Source organism: Hypomesus nipponensis, chromosome 12 (genome assembly GCF_054491055.1).
Source record: "Hypomesus nipponensis isolate SF chromosome 12, ASM5449105v1, whole genome shotgun sequence".
NCBI lineage: Eukaryota > Metazoa > Chordata > Actinopteri > Osmeriformes > Osmeridae > Hypomesus > Hypomesus nipponensis.
The window spans coordinates 2055617-2074664 of record NC_140372.1 but is presented as its reverse complement, the minus strand read 5'-3'; the positions used below and the strand labels follow the sequence as shown (position 1 = coordinate 2074664).

Genomic DNA, 19048 nt, shown 5'->3' with positions numbered 1-19048 from the left:
CACACTCTCTCTATCCCTGACACACCACTCACAGCTCACCCTGGGACAAGCAGGGGGTGGATCGTTTTAGATTGGGCCAGGGGGCGTGTCGTCCAGCCTTAGCCCCGCCCCTCTCACCACAGGGAGCCTCTCAGTCAGCCACAAAGTGAAGCACTTTGCACCGTCAAGTCGCTGAATGGGTGTGTGTGTGTGTGTGTGTGTGTGTGTGTGAGTGTGTGCGTGTGTGTAAAGCCCCAGGTCTATCTACAGATGCAACCAGCCAGTCTGTACCTCCACCTAGATATCTCCAGAATAGTGCAGTGTTCCTGATCTCCACTCTCCCCCTCCCCCCTCCTCCTTCTCCCCCCTCCTCCTCTCCCCTCCCCCTCTCCCCCCTCCCCCTCTCTTTCTCGCTCCCTCCACACTGCGTTTCCCGTCTGACAGACAATGGTCGCAATATCAAAGGTACGGTCAAATCCACAGTTCTATTGAGTGTTGGATGTGGCTTGTCCCAGCTGTAGTGAACACACCCAGCCTGCTGCATGTTCACGCACGCCCACACGCCCACACACCAGCATGAGCACTAGCTAGGCCCAGTCTCCACCTTGTGTGTTGCGTATTCTGGGAATGCTACTGCCGGCGGGTCCTGAGTCCCCCCCACCCCGTTCCCCCCCCCCCCACCCCCAGGGCCATCTCTCCTGCCTCCTGCATGACACAGGCTTATTCCAGCCTCTCAAACAGCCTCACCCTCCCTTCCATTTAGTACAACTTCCCTGCTCACCTCTACGACTCCACTTCTCTCAGAGCGGGAGGGGGGGGGGAGGGGGGCGCAGGAGGGGGGGAGGAGGGGGAGGTGAGGAGGGGTGAGGAGCAGGGGGGAGGAGGGGTGGGAGGGAGGGGGCGCAGGAGGGGGGGGGATGTTGCTGTGAAGCATTCAGGGTTCTCCAGGCTGGATAACCAGCCCTTCTCTCCTCCCATTCCTCACAGGAGACTGTATGTTGGAGCATGACCCCCCCCTCTCCCAGTGTAATATTGAAGCCATCATCCGAATGTAAACGTCACACCATTCCATGAGACGTTACCTTACGGCCCCTGGAAGACACTAACACAACGCAACAGAGTGAAATAGCTTCTTTCACCCTCAAGAGAAAACATTGGATGCTACTCATAGTGGCTCTCTGAGATGAAACAGTGTTGAATGCGCGCTGCATCCTCACACAACCTTCCCACAGAGACAGTTTCAACTGTGTGTGTGTGTGCTAAAGTAGACGCCAAGGGAACTGTCGAAGGTTTACGGTGCATTTGTAGATCTTGACTTGACATTTGACCTTCCCGCATAATTCCACTTCCTCTCTCCACTTCCTGTTTACCTTCTCTCTCTCTCCTGATTCGCTAGTTTCTCGTTCCTGGATGGCTGGGGGTATGGCTTGAGCTTTTCCTATTGGTTTTTGTCTGACCTGTTGTGTAGCGCCAGAGCATGTCATCACGTTGTGCATGCCATCGCTCGCTGTACTGTCCTGTTCTGTTTGGTTCTCTCACTTCTGTGTTCGTCATGGTTACTAGACTGCCTGCGTAGGTTGTTGTCATAAAAGCATAATGACAGGATGCTCTCGCAAAAGAGATTTCAAATCTCAGTGATTCCTTACTGGTTAAATAAAGGTTGTTTTTTAGAAGTTATGTGAGGATAGTTGGTGAAAAGAGCTTTAGGAGGCGTTAACTTCCCATCAGGGCTGAATGCACCATCCTCTCTGTCTCACAGTTTCCCCTCCCGTTGCGTCGTGTGTGACAGTGTGTGAGATGGTGTCGTTTGGTTACCGTGTCGTGCTGGTGTCTAAGACCTGAGTCACTGTTTGTGAGCAGCACATTCAGCCCAGTAAAGCACATATGAAAAAAAGACTTTCCTTCATCGGAAATCATTAACTCTTAGTTATGCTGATGTGCGTGATTGAATTGTGATATTCAAATGCATGGACCACCTGATGAAATAACTGATATATTCAGAATGTTTTATGGGTAAAAAAACCTAACCATTCACTAATATTGCTTATGATAAGAAGTTCAGAGGAACATAGTGTTTGTTTGGTGTTTCACAGCATTGGTGGTGCAGTACTGTTTGGTCTGGTTCTTGGTTACTTGTCTTGTTCCAGAAATTGATTTTCTCCCAGATTATCATCTCATCTCCTCACAACACAAACACACTTACAAACACGCTCACACACACACACACTTACACACACTTTACTACACAATCACAGTCAAACACACACTTTCTCTCACGCATGCTTACAGTCACACACCTCACCCCCCCCCCCCACCCCCCCTCAACGGCAGGCAGGTCAGCTCCCAGGTCTGTGGTTCTGCTGCTGGTCTCTGCTGCAGCTGGTCTGTGGTTCTGCTGCTGGTCTATGCTGCAGCTGGTCTGTGGTTCTGCTGCTGGTCTCTGCTGCAGCTGGTCTCTGGTTCTGCTGCTGGTCTCTGCTGCATCTGGTCTGTGGTTCTGCTGCTGGTCTATGCTGCAGCTGGTCTGTGGTTCTGCTGCTGGTCTCTGCTGCAGCTGGTCTCTGGTTCTGCTGCTGGTCTCTGCTGCATCTGGTCTGTGGTTCTGCTGCTGGTCTCTGCTGCAGCCACAGAGGTCCTCTGGGCAGACTGGACCAGTGCCAGAACCTTCCTGCAGCACACAGTACAGCACAGTACAGCACAGTACAGTACAGCACAGCACTGCCTAGAACAGACTCTGTTACGGACATTGCAGCACATTCATCAAAATTATTTGTTAAAGAAAAAAAAAGAAAAAATGATCCAATAGAGTCTGGATCCGTCAGCAGTAATCAATCAATGAATGGATGGATTGATTAAAAGATGAAACAGACATCGAGCAGTTCTGTAGTTGTATGTGTGTGTGCGCGTTTGTGTGTGTGTGTGACCTCCTCAGGGCCCTTCACCCAGATCAGATCCAGTCTGCTAGGCTCCACCTCCGACTCCAACCTCAACAAGTACAGCACCATCAACAAGATCCCCCTCATCACCCTCAACTTCTCAGAGAATAACGACAGGAAGTGCCCCTCGCCCCCCACGTCTGAGAAAACCATCATCGCCCCCAAGGTCAAAGACCGCACGCACAACGTCACCGACAAGGTCACACAGGTGAGAACCTTACCTCTCTCACCCCCTCCCCTCCTCCTCCTCCACCTCTCCTACACCCTCCTCTCTCAGGTTACCATGAAGGTCACAGCTGTCTCTCTGGAGGTCACCGCTACCTCTCCCCTTCCTCCATCCTGCCCCCTTCCCCAGATCGCCCTGCTCCAGGGGGATGTGTGTGTGTGTGTATGTGTGTGTCAGTAGCCTCAACCCTCTCATATTCACCCAGGACCAGCAGATGTCTAGAGACCAACTGGTTCCTTTGTAGTTGAGGACCTGAGCAGATGAAAACACTCACATTCACACACAGCTGATCTCCACAGACCCTGCCGTCGCCACTCTGCTTTGGACACCAAAGATGTTTTATTCAAACACTTCAGTCACTAAGCAGACAACTCTCTGAATATAGAACATCAGCTTATTGTTATAGTCAGGCTTGGTTAAATAGCTCTTATAGTTCTAGTCAGGCTTAGTTAAATAGCTCTTATAGTTCTAGTCAGGCTTGGTTAAATAGCTCTTATAGTTCTAGTCAGGCTTACTTAAATAGCTCTTATAGTTCTAGTCAGGCTTAGTTAAATAGCTCTTATAGTTCTAGTCAGGCTTGGTTAAATAGCTCTTATAGTTCTAGTCAGGCTTAGTTAAATAGCTCTTATAGTTCTAGTCAGGCTTAGTTAAATAGCTTGGTTCTTGTTTAGTTACCTTTGAAGGGATGGGGTAACCAGCTAACCACCATCAACACCCATTAAAGATGTAGCAGTTAAAGTAATTAAGTGACCATAACATACTATCAATGTCATCGGTCACGTAACAGTAAAATGTATGAATGGGTGTCACTGTGAGGCTTTACTTAGAACTTCATTCACTTCTTAATGAGAATATAAACACTCAATTCCACTTAAACTAAGTCAGCCTTGCGTTGTCCTTGAGGAGTGTTTGTTTGCGCGAAGCCGGAGAGCTAGCTAGCTTCACTGGCTGGCTTAAATAATGAAGGCGGATCATTTATTTAGACCCAGACTGGGGGAGAGACCCCCCTCGCCCAGCCGAGCTGTCGTTGTGCCAACCGATTCCCTCCTGCCTTCCCAGCAGGCTCAGCGATAATTTACCCATGATGGGGGGGGGGGAGCGCAGAGGCTGGTTAGCTAATCTCCCTGGCTGTGTCAGACCAGAGCTAGCTGTGTGCTGTAGTACTGTCAGACCAGAGCTAGCTGTGTGCTGTAGTACTGTCAGACCAGAGCTAGCTGTGTGCTGTAGTACTGTCAGACCAGAGCTAGCTGTGTACTGTAGTACTGTCAGACCAGAGCTAGCTGTGTACTGTAGTACTGTCAGACCAGAGCTAGCTGTGTGCTAGCTGGCACAGGAAGCTATCGTTTGAATTAGGATCAGTCTGACAGTTCAGAACCTGGAGACAAACCTAGTAGCATCACTCATGTACAGGACCAGATTGAGATGCAAGGATGGAGCATCTGTCTTTTTAAAGGGACTTCATGATTGCCTTACTAATTGCTGGGACCTTTAATAAAGGCCACATGATGTTTAGACACATAAATAATGCAAAACTCATTTTATTTCTCCCTCGCTTCCTGCTTTTTTCTTGGTTTACTTTAAAGGCCAGGATATATTGGAAAGGCGCAGTGTGCCCCCCCCCTTCCTCAACACACAGGGGAGTGGGGGGGTCTAACTAAATCTATTATCAACACTTAACCTCCCATCTCCCCCCACCCACACACACACACCTCCTCAAACACGTCAGGTTACCGTGGTGATCCCTGTGTGGGTCTGGTGTTGGCGGGGAGACGGAAGAGGAGCTGGAGGTTTCATCTTTGCCTCCTCTTTAACTCTGAACGCGGCAGTAATTGCCTGTCTGCCCTTGGGGCGAGCAAGGCACTCTACCTGTCTCTCTCTCCCACTCTCCCTCCCTCTCTCTCTCTCCCTCCCCCTCTCTCTAACGCTCTCTCCCCCTTCTCTCTCTCCCGCCCCCTCTCTCTCTCCCGCCCCCTCTCTCTCTCCCCCCTCTCTCTCCCGCCCCCCCTCTCTCTCTCTCTCTCTCTCTCTCTCTCTCTCTTCTATCTCCCTCTCTCTCCAGTCATAAGAGCACCAGCCAGAAATTCCCCACTGTTGAGGAGTCCGAGCCAGTTGAATGGATATCCATCCAGCTCCCACAGCGATAATGACCTCTGTGTGGTGGAGACAGAGACTCTCCTGCAGTCATATTGATGTTTCAAGTTTCACAGGGATCTTCACCAAACTGGAAGCCAGGTTATTAATGCACAGGGCTGTTCTTCAAAAGAGATATCATTTTTTGTTCATTCCCTAAAAGGACAATTTAAACTGGGAAAAATATGGACTTACAAACACAGGCAGTATAGTTTTATGCAAACACATTTTAACAGCCCTGACTTCCGTGAGGAACGATGTACCCATAGGTAGTATGTAGTCAATAGAATGTAGTATATAGTACATACTGTTGAATTTGTAGTATATAATATGTAGTATCTATTATGTAGTATCTTGTGTGTAGTGTCTATTAAGTAGCATCTTGTGTGTAGTGTCTATTAAGTAGCATCTAGTATGTAGGATCTTGTAGTGTGTAGTATGTAACATGTGGGGGGAGGTGCACAGTGGGGGATGATACACCAGCTCTCTTCTGGACTCTGTACACCCCCAGATGAGTTATTAACTAAACTGAGACTGGCGCCGATCCTGACCTTTACTTGATGGCGCTCTCCCGAGGTTTCTTTACACTGAGGACTTTAAGATATTTCAGTTATCATGGAATGCATCTCATTTGCATAGTTGTTTTAAAACCTGAAAGTGGAACTGAACTGATTAATGAAGTACGGCTCATATAATTATAAAAATAAAATCACAAAACTTTATCTGACAACTAAAACAGCAAAATGTTCCATTTGTTAATAAAAACTTTTTAAACTTTACTATTTAAATAATGGGCGCGGCCATCTTTGAATCGATCATGTCTGTGACGTCACGAGAATGGTTAGGTACTGTGACTGCCGGCTGCTAGCAGTCATCAAGATAGACATTGGTAGATTTTCAGGGAGAACATAGGTATAAATGGCTTAAACGAACCAGCTAAAACAAGGTGGCAAGTAGGATCTTACTGGCTGGTTGTACAAACACATTTAACAAGACAGAAAGCATTCACTATCATGTCCTACCCAAGCGGCAACCAGTGTTACGAAAATGGCTTGTAGCTATACAGCGCCAAAGCCCGCCAGTTGCCCCCGGATTCAGCGTTAGCAGGAGTCACTTTACAGAAGTGGTTTATATTTATAAACCTGTTTAATACGCTAACGTTAATACACACCCTGGCGTTTTTGACATAGCTACGCTAGCTAGCTCTGCAGTAGCTCCTATAAATTCACATCTGATTGTAGCCAAAGCTAGCTCCGTTACGTAACGTTTCCTACACTGTAGTTTGTTTAACCACGCAGCGAACAAGTTATCAAGTCAACCAGTGAGCATGTTTCACACAACTTGAAGGGGCTACTAGTAACTGAAGCTTAGGCTACCAGCTATGCGTAGGGCGCTCCAAACTTATTGTCAGATGCACAGAACAACACAGGGTCAGACCGAGCATAGGTTACACATATGGTAAGCTAACATAAAAGGTATTTCTCCTCACACAGCATGGGAAAGAGCCTGTGCTCAATGATGAACGATCATTTTGGTGGACCACCAACACCCAGGTTATGCAGGTCTGCCGCTTTGATTCAGATCGATTCCGTCTGTTGGCATTGTCTGCAGTTAGGACAAGTAGCTAGCTATAAGTACACCACTCGATGTTGTTCAACTTGTCAGTGTTAGCTAACTATATTAATCTTCCGACAAAAACACATATTCTGCAACATATGGGACAACTAAGGTCATGCGGGTACATAATTACGTATTGGTTCGGAAGCATACGCCATAGGATGAACAGGGATAGGTATGATGGGTCGATTTTCTTGAATTTTTAATCCAGTTTGACGGGTTGAAATTGAGAGCAACGATTCTCGTGACGTCAGATGTGTACGTCATTTAAACATGGCGGCGCCCAGTTCCTTTTAAGTACATAATTTAGACACTAGAGATTTCTATTATTTATAGAATATGGCATACAGTTGTATGTTATATATTTTTCAAGTCATTAAAAGTGTATACTATTATAATATCACTGTGTCTAATCGCAGTTCAGTTCCACTTTAAACTTCCCGTGATGAAACGGCGAAAGCTTCTCCATGGAGGACGTTGAGGATTGTTGTTGAGCTCCAAGCAGAGATGCCTGGACCAGCCTCTCTGCATTGGACTGTTTGATTCATAAACTGGTGTCCATTCAGCAGATGTTTCTATCCAAAGTGCAATACAGGGGGAATTCGAACCTGCGACCTCTTGATCTGCAGTCACATTCTCTAACTGCTGAGCTTGAACAAATAAGGAAAGCTCCTACGTGTTCTCATGAACTCTCTTCTTCTTCTTCCTCCTCCTCTTCCTCCTCCTCCTCTCCTTCTCCTTCTCCTCCTCCTCCTCTCCTTTCCTCCTCTCCCTCCTCCTCTGTCTCCTCCTCCTTTCCCTCCTCCTCTCCCTCCTCCTCCTCTGTCTCCTCCTCCTCTCCCTCCTCCTCTCCCTTCTCCTCCTCCTCCTCTGTCTCCTCCTCCTCTCCCTCCTCCTCTCCCTTCTCCTCCTCCTCCTCCCCCTCCTCTCCCTCCTCCTCCTCTGTCTCCTCCTCCTCTCCCTCCTCTTCCTCTGTCTCCTCCTCTTCTCCCTCCTCCTCCTCTTCCTCCTCCTCTCCCTCCTCTTCCTCTGTCTCCTCCTCTTCTCCCTCCTCCTCTCCCTCCTCCTCCTCTTCCTCCTCTCCCTCCATCTCTCCTTCCTCCTCTCCCTCCTCCTCTCCCTCCTCCCCCTCCTCCTCTCCCTCCTCCTCCTCCTCTCCCTCCTCTTCCTCCTCCTCTCCCCCCTCCTCCTCCTCCTCCTCCTCCCCTCCTCCTCTCCCTCCTCCTCTCCCTCCTCCTCTCCCTCTTCCTCCTCCTCTCCCTCCATCTCTCCTTCCTCCTCTCCCTCCTCCTCCTCTCCCTCCTCCTCCTCCTCTCCCCCCTCCTCCTCCTCTCCCTCCTCCTCCTCCTCTCCCTCCTCTCCCTCCTCTCCCTCCTCCTGTCTCCCTCCTCTCCCTCCTCCTCCTCCTCTCCCTCCTCCTCCTCACCTCCTCTCCCTCCTCCTCTCCCTCCTCCTCTCCCTCTCCCTCCTCCTCACCTCCTCTCCCTCCTCCTCTCCCTCCTCCTCTCCCTCCTCCTCTCCCTCCTCCTCCTCCTCCCCCTCCTCCTCCTCTCCCTCTCCCTCCTCCTCTCCCTCCTCCTCTCCCTCCTCTCCCTCCTCTCCCTCCTCCTGTCTCCCTCCTCTCCCTCCTCCTCCTCCTCTCCCTCCTCCTCCTCACCTCCTCTCCCTCCTCCTCTCCCTCCCCCTCTCCCTCTCCCTCCTCCTCCCCCTCCTCCTCTTCTCCCTCCTCCTCCTCACCTCCTCCCCCTCCTCCTCCTCTCCCTCATCCTCTCCCTCCTCCTCTCCCTCTCCCTCCTCCTCTCCCTCCTCCTCTCCCTCCTCCTCCTCCTCCTCCTCCTCCCCCTCCTCCTCCTCTCCCTCTCCCTCCTCCTCTCCCTCTCCCTCTCCCTCCTCCTCTCCCTCCTCCTCTCCCTCCTCCTCTCCCTCATCCTCCTCTCCCTCCTCCTCTCCCTCCCATAGGTGTTGTCTCTGGGAGCTGATGTCCTACCAGAGTACAAGCTCCAGACGCCACGCATGGACCGCTTCACCATCCTCCACTACAGCCCCTTCAAGGCGGTGTGGGACTGGCTCATCCTGCTGCTGGTCATCTACACGGCCATCCTGACGCCTTACTCCGCCGCCTTCCTCCTCAACGACCGCGAGGAGCATAAACGGCGCGAGTGTGGCTACTCCTGCTCCCCGCTCAACGTGGTGGACCTCATGGTGGACATCATGTTTATCGTGGACATTCTCATCAACTTCAGGACCACCTACGTCAACGTGAACGAGGAAGTGGTCAGCCACCCTGCCAAGATTGCCATTCACTACTTCAAGGGCTGGTTCCTCATCGACATGGTGGCCGCCATCCCCTTTGACCTGCTGATCTTCGGCTCCGGGTCAGACGAGGTGAGTCACGACCCGGACGTTGTCATGACCCTGTCCAGGTCAACTGGCCCCGGGGACAACAGGAGTGAATGAGCTGCTAGCTGATTGAAGCAAGGGGTGTTAGATTAGTGTTGGAGCGGAACCTCCATGCAGGTAGCTCTCCAGGAACAGGGTAGGAGACCCCTGAACTCGAGACTCCTTTGGTACTTCGGACAGCATTCTCCTTGTTAGGATGCAGCCCTACAAGCCTGCATGAGGGCATCCCTGGTCTCTGGAGGAAGTCCTCCTCTAAAAAACATAATCTCACCTTCCCTGGAGGAGAACAGACGTGTCTCTGGGTTCCTGTAAATACGCTTAGAAACAGTTCATCTTAATCAATTTCCTGAGGGAAATTTGGTTGGAACAAACAAGCATATAACTTGAAAAACAGTCCCATACAACCGAGACAAACACATCTCAGGTCATTTAATTTATACTTGCTAACATTACCTAGAATTTAAAAGCTTTTTAGCTGAGGGGGTGAGTGAATATCTACACACACGTGTCCCAAGACTTTGCTTGTCAGACTATTTTTTCATTTTTTTTCTTCCAATTAAGCACTTTGCAGAAGGACTGAAATAAAGCTCTCCAGATTTAAATAATTTGTGTCTGTCTGAGAGAGAAAGAGAGACAGGAAGAGAGAAACAGAGAGAGAGATACAGAGAGAGAGAGAAAGGGGGATGACATGGTAAGTGTGAAGATGTAGAACAGAGAGACTGAGACAGAGAGAGATTGTGATCATATCGTGATCATATCGTGATCATATCGTGATCATATTGTGAACATATCGTGATTATGTCGTGATCATATTGTGATCATATTGTGATTATATCGTGATTATATCGTGATCATATTGTGATCATATTGTGAACATATCGTGATTATGTCGTGATCATATTGTGATTATATCGTGATAATATTGTGATCGTCATCATCGTGTAGTGCATCGGGAGGACGACTGTCTTGCAACACTGACATGCATGTGCTCCCAAGAGCATTAAATATATTATATATATACACCATCACCGAGGAGCCCCGAAATCAATTCTGCTTAGGTTAATTTAATAATTTTGAGCCCTGCAGTGAGTCATGACTCATTTTATGATCAAGGTGTTATTAATTCCCCTGTAAGACAAATTCTGTGTTAGATGGAATAAGAATGGACAGGACATGATGGGGCTGGACTGAATGGATTCAAACCGATCTTGAGCTGAACTGAGCTTGAGTTGAATTGGATTAAATAGTTTTGAATGGGATTGAATAAACGGGTGTGTTTCCAGGCGGTAATCTTGCCTGCAGAATAAGTGGTGCCTTAGTGGAGGAGGAGGAGGAGGGGGGGGGGGGGGAGTTATAATAAAGCCATCACCGCTCTGTTGCTCTGAGCTCCTAACAGCAAACATATTTCCTGTGAGCACACGTCGGGGAGGTAAGCATCATCTCATGAATCAGCTCTGCCCCATACATCAGGAAGAGACACTTGTCCGGTTTAGAGATAGCAGGGTAATGAGCTGCTTCTCTGTAAACAAGACTCACATCCAGGAGCATCATGTATCTCATTGCTGCTGTTACGGGAGGAGGCGGTAATGATTTCCCTCAGGATATTACTGTAATAGTCAGCGGGGACAGGATGTGAACTTCCCTCTCTCTCGTGTTCCCTGTGACAGACAGAGGCGCTGGGAGCTAATGATCCTCCTCTTCTTCTAGTGATCCTCCTCTTCTTCTAGTGATCCTTCTCTTCTTCTAGTGATCCTTCTCTTCTTCTAGTGATCCTTCTCTTTTTCTAGTGATCCTCCTCTTCTTCTAGTGATCCTTCTCTTTTTCTAGTGATCCTCCTCTTCTTCTAGTGATCCTCCTCTTCTTCTAGTGATCCTTCTCTTCTTCTAGTGATCCTCCTCTCTCAAGACGTTTCAAATGAAGAACTGGAACGCGGGAAGGGAGGGGGGTCGTCTCAGACGGCATGTTAGTTTGTTTACGATTGTTTACAACGGACCTGAGGAGGTTGTGGTTGTGAAGGATGGGTCTGGTGGTGAAGGATGGGTCTGGTTGTGAAGGATGGGTTTGGTGGTGAAGGATGGGTCTGGTTGTGAGGGATGGGTCTGGTTGTGAAGGATGGGTCTGGTGGTGAGGGATGGGTCTGGTGGTGAGGGATGGGTCTGGTTGTGAGGGATGGGTCTGGTGGTGAAGGATGGGTCTGGTTGTGAGGGATGGGTCTGGTGGTGAGGGATGGGTCTGGTTGTGAGGGATGGGTCTGGTTGTGAGGGATGGGTCTGGTGGTGAGGGATGGGTCTGGTTGTGAGGGATGGGTCTGGTTGTGAGGGATGGGTCTGGTGGTGAAGGATGGGTCTGGGTTCAGTGTCCAGGCAGGCCAGTCTCTCTGGACCTGGGTTCAGGGTGCTTTCCAGCCCTGATTGATGAGTTTGAGAGGAAATCATTTCTCAGAAATGTGACAAGCCACTCGTGTGGCACTTTCCTCACTGTAACTAACTAACCTTAGCTGGGATTGATTAGAACACTTACCCACCCAATAGAGAAACCACTCACAGACTTCTGAAGGGGATTAGCACTAGTCCAGTTTTCAAGCAAGCATCAGCCAATAAGAACCCTGTTCATTTACACGTTCCTCCCCAGACCACCACTCTGATTGGCCTGCTGAAGACAGCACGTCTCCTACGATTGGTCCGCGTGGCCAGGAAGCTGGACCGCTACTCTGAGTACGGTGCTGCAGTCCTCATGCTGCTCATGTGCATCTTTGCGCTCATCGCCCATTGGCTGGCCTGCATCTGGTACGCCATCGGGAACGTGGAGAAGCCGTACCTGGAGCACAAGATTGGCTGGCTGGACAATCTGGGCGTGTCCATCGGGAAGCGATACAACTACAGCGACCCGGGGTCAGGTCCGTCCATCAAGGACAAATACGTGACGGCTCTGTACTTCACCTTCAGCAGCCTGACCAGCGTGGGCTTCGGGAACGTCTCCCCCAACACCAACTCGGAGAAGATCTTCTCCATCTGTGTCATGCTCATCGGCTGTGAGTTACACACACACACACACAAGCAAAACCTTGCACACACACACAAGAACACACACACACTCTCATCTACTGACTCACCTGTCTGACCTTTAACCTCTGACCTCTGCCAGCCCTCAATTACTGAGTCATCTGTCTGACCTTTAACCACTGACCTCCGCCAGCCCTCATGTACTGGGTCATCGGCCTGACCTTTACCCTCTGACCTCCGCCAGCCCTCATGTATGCCAGCATCTTCGGGAACGTGTCTGCCATCATCCAGCGCCTGTACTCAGGCACGGCGCGCTACCACCTGCAGATGCTGCGGGTGAAGGAGTTCATCCGCTTCCACCAGATCCCCAACCCCCTCAGGCAGCGCCTGGAGGAGTACTTCCAGCACGCATGGTCCTACACCAACGGCATCGACATGAACATGGTACGAACATGTGTGTGAGGGTGGTGTGTGTTGGTGTAGGGGGGTGGGTGTGCGGGAGAGGGGGTGGAGGGCGGTGGTGATGTGTGTGTGAGGTGGCAGTTAGACTTGAGTTATGAAAGTAAGATTTAGGTCCTCCACAGCACAATCTATTAAAGTTTGGTGAAATGAGACATAACGATGTGTTGATATTGTGTATTTAATATTTTGCTTTGCAATTTCTGTGTTTTCCCCTTTCTGTCACCTGTTTGTAAACCAAGTCCAATGTCTTCAAAATATCTGTCATACATTAAACGGGGTCAAGCAGCTAACATGGGGGGCCTGTATAAGTGGGAAAGTTAAGGTTGTCTGTGTTTAGTGGTTGACTGGAAGATAAAAGTCAGAGGTGCTGGGCTGAACACAAAGCTTCAGATCAGTAGAACTGGCTTTTACCCAACTGGATTTTCCTTTTGTTCTTCTAAAACACACTTGTCTCTTCCATGCCTGCCCCTCGATCACATGGAACTCCCTGCCACTCTGGTAAGAACAGGAGGTGTGTAACACAGGTCACATGATCACACGTTTGCAGATCGCATGATCACATGCTCATTCCGTAGAACTCCATCTAGGCTCACCTGTAGAACATGTCAAAGTGTCAGTTTACCTCCAGGAGTCTTGTGTCATGTGACTGGAGTCTTGTGTCATGTGACTGGAGTCTTGTGTCATGTGACTGGAGTGTTCGTGTAGGCCCAGTCTCATGAGATGCAGCTGCATGATCACTCCTCGTGTTAAACCAACACTTTGACCTGAGCTGTGCGCCCTCACATGTACATGCAGTGTGTCTACTGTGTTCCCTGCTGAGATATCCTGCTGCTGCTGTGTGGGATCAGTGAATGGCCGTGTGTCTGTAGTCGAGGACTTGCATTTGATTGTAAAGGCATGCTTCCCCTCTAGAGCTGTCCTTGGGAATAACCTGCGAGAGGACCTTAACTGCCCAGCGCCCAGAACGTGTTCATGTAGCACCAGGAGATTGTGTTCTGCTCTGAGCGTTCCTACAGGTCCACTCTCATCGCCATGACCGCTCCTGGTGTTAGATGGACACGGAGAGACTCAGGGTGCTGTCCTTCAGACGCAGTGACTGTAGGGGCAGTGGGAGCCTCCATGCGGGCTTCTGGGTGTGCATGCCAGGGAGGAGGGTGTGGAGTCAGGGAGGGAGGGTGTGGAGTCAGGGAGGAGGGTGTGGAGTCAGGAAGGAGGGTGTGGAGTCAGGGAGGGAGGATGTGGAGTCAGGGAGGAAGGTGTGGAGTCAGGGAGGAGGGTGTGGAGTCAGGGAGGAGGGTGTGGAGTCAGGGAGGAGGGTGTGGAGTCAGGGAGGAGGGTGTGGAGTCAGGAAGGGAGGGTGTGGAGTCAGGAAGGGAGGGTGTGGAGTCAGGGAGGAGGGTGTGGAGTCAGGGAGGAGGGTGTGGAGTCAGGGAGGAGGGTGTGGAGTCAGGAAGGGAGGGTGTGGAGTCAGGGAGGAGGGTGTGGAGTCAGGGAGGGAGGGTGTGGAGTCAGGGAGGAGGGTGTGGAGTCAGGGAGGAGGCTGTGGAGTCAGGGAGGAGGCTGTGGAGTCAGGGAGGAGGGTGTGGAGTCAGGGAGGAGGCTGTGGAGTCAGGGAGGAGGCTGTGGAGTCAGGGAGGAGGCTGTGGAGTCAGGGAGGAGGGTGTGGAGTCAGGGAGGAGGGTGTGGAGTCAGGGAGGAGGCTGTGGAGTCAGGGAGGGAGGGTGTGGAGTCAGGAAGGGAGGGTGTGGAGTCAGGGAGGAGGGTGTGGAGTCAGGGAGGGAGGGTGTGGAGTCAGGGAGGAGGGTGTGGAGTCAGGGAGGAGGCTGTGGAGTCAGGGAGGAGGCTGTGGAGTCAGGGAGGAGGGTGTGGAGTCAGGGAGGAGGGTGTGGAGTCAGGGAGGAGGCTGTGGAGTCAGGGAGGAGGCTGTGGAGTCAGGGAGGAGGGTGTGGAGTCAGGGAGGAGGCTGTGGAGTCAGGGAGGAGGGTGTGGAGTCAGGGAGGAGGGTGTGGAGCTAGGGAGGGAGGGTGTGGAGCCAGGGGGCTGGCAGCTGAGCCAAACCACTCGCATGTGGACCTCCTCAAGGTCGTTTTTGCATGAAATCTGAGTATTCAAACAGGATGATTTCCCTCCGCGAGGCGGGTGACTGTGAGGTGGGGTTGGGTGGATATTGCTGTGGGCTGGCCTGGGCCTGCGTGGAAGAGCTGGCCTCACGCTCTGAAAAGGCTCCTGCACTTGCCAAATGTTGTTCACTCTTTCCTTTCCAAATCTTCTCATGATATATCTCCCTTTTCTTCCTTTAAAAAAAAGAGAAAAAGAGAACAAAGGAAAGCAATCTTTGTTCTAGAAAACCGGTTTAATCCAGTTTCCCTGTTTGCTGCCGTATGTTTTGAGGTGGTTTTGTCTTGACAAAGAAGATAAGGGCATTTTTCTCAGCCTTCGTTTGTCTCTGAAGCTTCTCCCCCCACCTCTCTCTCTCTCTCTCTCTCTCTCTCTCTCTCCCCCTCCTTTCCCCCCCCCCTCTCTCTCCCCCTTCTCTCTCTCCCCTACTCCCCCCTCCTCTCTCTGTCACGTTGTCCTGGTGTCTGACACTGTCCTTCTGTTAGCTGTTAACAACATTCAACACTCATCGTCCCTGGAAACCAGGTTCCTTCCTCAAGTTTAAGATCTGTCTCTCAGTCACAGAGAGACAATCTGTTAGTATTCAGCAGGAAGTCATCAAGGCCAGCAGAGTAACACAACAAACCCTGTCCCATCGCTTTCATTCAATCTTGTAGCACGTTTACACATGCCGACCTTCCTGCTCTCTGTGTTCAGAGTGATGTGCAGGGCTCCCCAGCTCAGGGTAAGTCTCTTGAATCGCCTGAAGTTACATCAAGACTTATTTTAAAGTGAGTCATGGAGAGCTAACTTGTTATTGAGCACCACTTTCACTAAATCATGTTTCTAGATCCAGATGGAAACACAGAAAAAGGTTTTTGTTGACATCCGTCCACCTCTGAAACACTAACACCATGTTTACATGTTCACCCTAGTCTGTTCTGTCTTGTAATAACTGTTTATCCTGTCTGCTCGTGACCTTGGCTGAAGCATCCAGTTTAATATAAATGCATGACCATGCAGTCAGTTTCTGCTGCACATGATCGGTTTTGAGAAGAAGGATAAACTACAAATGGCAACTGTATGAGATTTCCCCCGGGTCCTGATGTGTCCTCAAACTCAGATCACATGAATGTCCTTAACAACACCTGTCACTCTCACAGACCTCAGCTGACCTCTTTCTCATCTACCCCTCTGGCCTGTACCCCTTCCTCACCCCCACCCTCACCCCCACCCACCCCATTCACCCTCACCTACCTCTCCCTCCCCTCATCTACACCCCTCCCGCCCCTCCCTCCCTCACACCCCAAACTCCCCTCCCTCCTTTCCACCCCTCCCCACCCCTCCCCCTCCCCTCCCCCACCCCTCCCCCAGGTCCTGAAGGGCTTCCCAGAGTGTCTTCAGGCAGACATCTGCCTTCACCTCAACCAGAGTCTCCTCCAGGACTGCAGGGCCTTCCGGGGGGCCACCAAGGGCTGTCTGCGGGCACTGGCCATGAGGTTCAAGACCACCCACTCCCCGCCCGGCGACACGCTGGTGCACAGCGGGGACGTGCTCACTGCCCTCTACTTCCTGTCGCGCGGCTCCATCGAGGTGCTGAAGGATGACGTGGTGGTGGCCATACTGGGTACGGACACGGCAGAACAGCCTCGGGGGGGTTTGGTGGTGGAGGTGGTGGTGGTGGTGGTGGTGGTGGTGGAGGTGGTGGTGGTGGAGGTGGTGGTGGAGGTGGTTGTGGTGGAGGTGGTGGAGGTGGTGGAGGTGGAGGTGGAGGTGGTGGAGGTGGTTGTGGTGGAGGTGGTGGAGGTGGTGGAGGTGGTGGAGGTGGTGGAGGTGGTGGAGGTGGAGGTGGTGGAGGTGGTTGTGGTGGAGGTGGTGGAGGTGGTGGAGGTGGTGGAGGTGGTGGAGGTGGTTGTGGTGGAGGTGGTGGAGGTGATGAGAGGGCTGAGGGGATACATGTCCCAGGGAGAGCTGCAAGAGAGAGGAGAGCTCCTACACAGCTCTCTCTAACGGTGCGTTCACACTGCAGCGGGGCGGGCAGAGCGGGGCGTCGGCTTCCCATTCATTTTCAATGAAACCAGGCGTTGACGCCCGCGTAGGGCATTGTGGGAAGGTGAGCGGGGCAGCAACGCTCGCATAGGGCATTGTGGGAAGGCGAGCGGGGCGGCGAAAGTTGGATTTTCTGAACTTTATGTAAATGAGGAGCGTGAAAACGCCAACGATGGCCAATCGGGTTGGTTTCTTGTTTCTTGTAACGTAGCAATTGTTGGTAATGGTAAACATTTCTAGGTTTGACAATTTTCAAGATGGAAGAGCAACTCATCGTATGTGTCTTCATACCCAGTATTGTATGATACGTCTATGTTAGATTACAGAGACGTAAACAAAAAAAAATATGCCTGGCGCAGGGTTGCTGAGGTTGTCGGCGTCCTTGGTTTGTTGTATTTTGTACTTAAATTCAGTTTCTTCACATTACGTAACTTTCTTCTGTGCTAGCTGCATAGTCTAGCTAGCTCACCCGGCACACGATTGACATTCAACGCTGAAATGCTGGCTGGCGGCCACTCGCTATCCATACAGTGAATGTGTAGAGGCAAGTCATAATCTAGCGAATGATTTGCACCTTTTTTTCCAGCCGGAAAAAGACCCGTTACATAGAGTGCTGGTGGCATTTAATCTTTCACTCGGCCTAAAAAAAGTGTGGAAAAAGATAACCTATTGTGTGCTGAAGATAAGATCATGTCAGATCTAGAAAGCGTGTCGGATTCTTGCTTAATGTGTGTAAAAGTTGTATTTTGTCTGCACATTTGCCATGACATTATAGAACTACAACAGTGATTTAAGAGAACTACAGCTCTGAATGAATCTGTCTGGCACGCCCCCGAGCGTGGTGCACTGTGGGAAGGCCGGCGGTGCTGAGCGGTAAAAAAGTCTGCAGTGTGAACGCACCGTAAGCCGGGGGAGGATGGGGGGGAGAGAGATACAGGTGAGAGGGAGAGATACTGTAAATAGATGGAAGAGAAACTGAGAGAGAAAGAGGAGAACTAGTAGAGGGAGAGAGAGAGTGTGTGGATGAAAGAGAGAGAGAGAGAGATAGGAAAGGAGAGAAGGACAGTGGGAAAGAGAGATAAAGAGAATGCAGTTGAAAGAGACATAGGGATGGATGGCAGGGGAGATGGAGAGAGGAATCCACGGGCACAAGATGGAGAGCAGAAATGAGAATAGAAGAAGCAAGCTGTGGAAGGGAGAGAAGCAGAAGAGGCAGGTCGAGAGGGACGTCTATTAGAAGGGTTCTTATTTGTTGACCTTCTCCAGGTGCTGGAGCATGAGTCCACACCTCTGTCTGCTCACTGCTGTAGGCTGCATGCAGTCACAGAGAACCTCCTTCTGTTCCTCTCCTTCTTCTCCTTCCCTCTCTCCATTTCTCTCTCTTTACCCATCCCTCTTCACCTCTCTTTTTCCTCGTGTCTCTACCATCCTCTACCTTTACCTTGTCCTGTCCTCTCCCTCTCCCTCTCTCCCCCTCCCAATCATCCCTCCCCCAGGGAAGAACGACATCTTTGGAGAGATGATCCACCTGTACGCCAAGCCGGGGAAGGCCAATGCAGACGTGCGAGCGCTGAGCTACTGCGACCTGCACACCATCCAGAGAGAGGAAATCCTGGAGGTGCTGGACATGTACCCTGAATTCGCTGACCACTTCCTCCACAACCTAGAGCTGACCTTTAACCTCCGGGACGAGTACGCCAAGGTAAGCTGAACCATTAGGCTTCAAACAACATGTGGGTGTGTGTGTGTGTGAATCTGCGTGTGTGTACGTGTGTGTGTGTGTGTATTAAATGTTAGAAAATGTAATGAGCTACCTGATGGCAGCAAAGATGAGAGAAGCCTCTGACATCGTCACCATCACCAGGTAGCCAGCTGCAGGCCAGTCTTGTGTGGAGCGCTCCTGCTAACTGTGGTTGTGCCCCTCCCCTTCAGACCACACACCCCCAGACCAGCGAATCAGACGGAGAGGACTCCAGGTGCAGGAGGAGGGCGTCCCACAGGAGAAGAGCCTCCGCAGGTGTGCTGGGAACGCCCCCTCATCCTGGACCTTTGCAGAAGCAAAGTGTGTTCAAGTGTGACTAGGAATATTGCAAGACAGCATCGCTTTATATAATGTCACCATTATTTTTATGAACTTTTAGAAAATGCAT

At 50.9% G+C, this 19048-nt stretch overlaps 1 protein-coding gene across 4 annotated transcripts in view; it reads left to right on the top strand.

Moving 5' to 3' along the window:
• Window positions 1–19048, top strand: part of kcnh7a (potassium channel, voltage gated eag related subfamily H, member 7a) — a 53238-nt gene that overhangs the window by 26782 nt on the left and 7408 nt on the right. For 2 of the 4 annotated variants that reach the window (XM_084667467.1, XM_084667463.1), the window contains exons 5-12: window positions 424–444; window positions 2912–3123; window positions 8848–9273; window positions 11920–12319; window positions 12535–12734; window positions 16224–16476; window positions 18395–18600; window positions 18831–18960. In XM_084667467.1, the coding sequence (XP_084523593.1) occupies window positions 424–444; window positions 2912–3123; window positions 8848–9273; window positions 11920–12319; window positions 12535–12734; window positions 16224–16476; window positions 18395–18600; window positions 18831–18960 (1848 nt within the window). The remainder of the gene's footprint in view (window positions 1–423; window positions 445–2911; window positions 3124–8847; window positions 9274–11919; window positions 12320–12534; window positions 12735–16223; window positions 16477–18394; window positions 18601–18830; window positions 18961–19048) is intronic. The other 2 variants (XM_084667464.1, XM_084667465.1) reach the window with 2 other exon arrangements.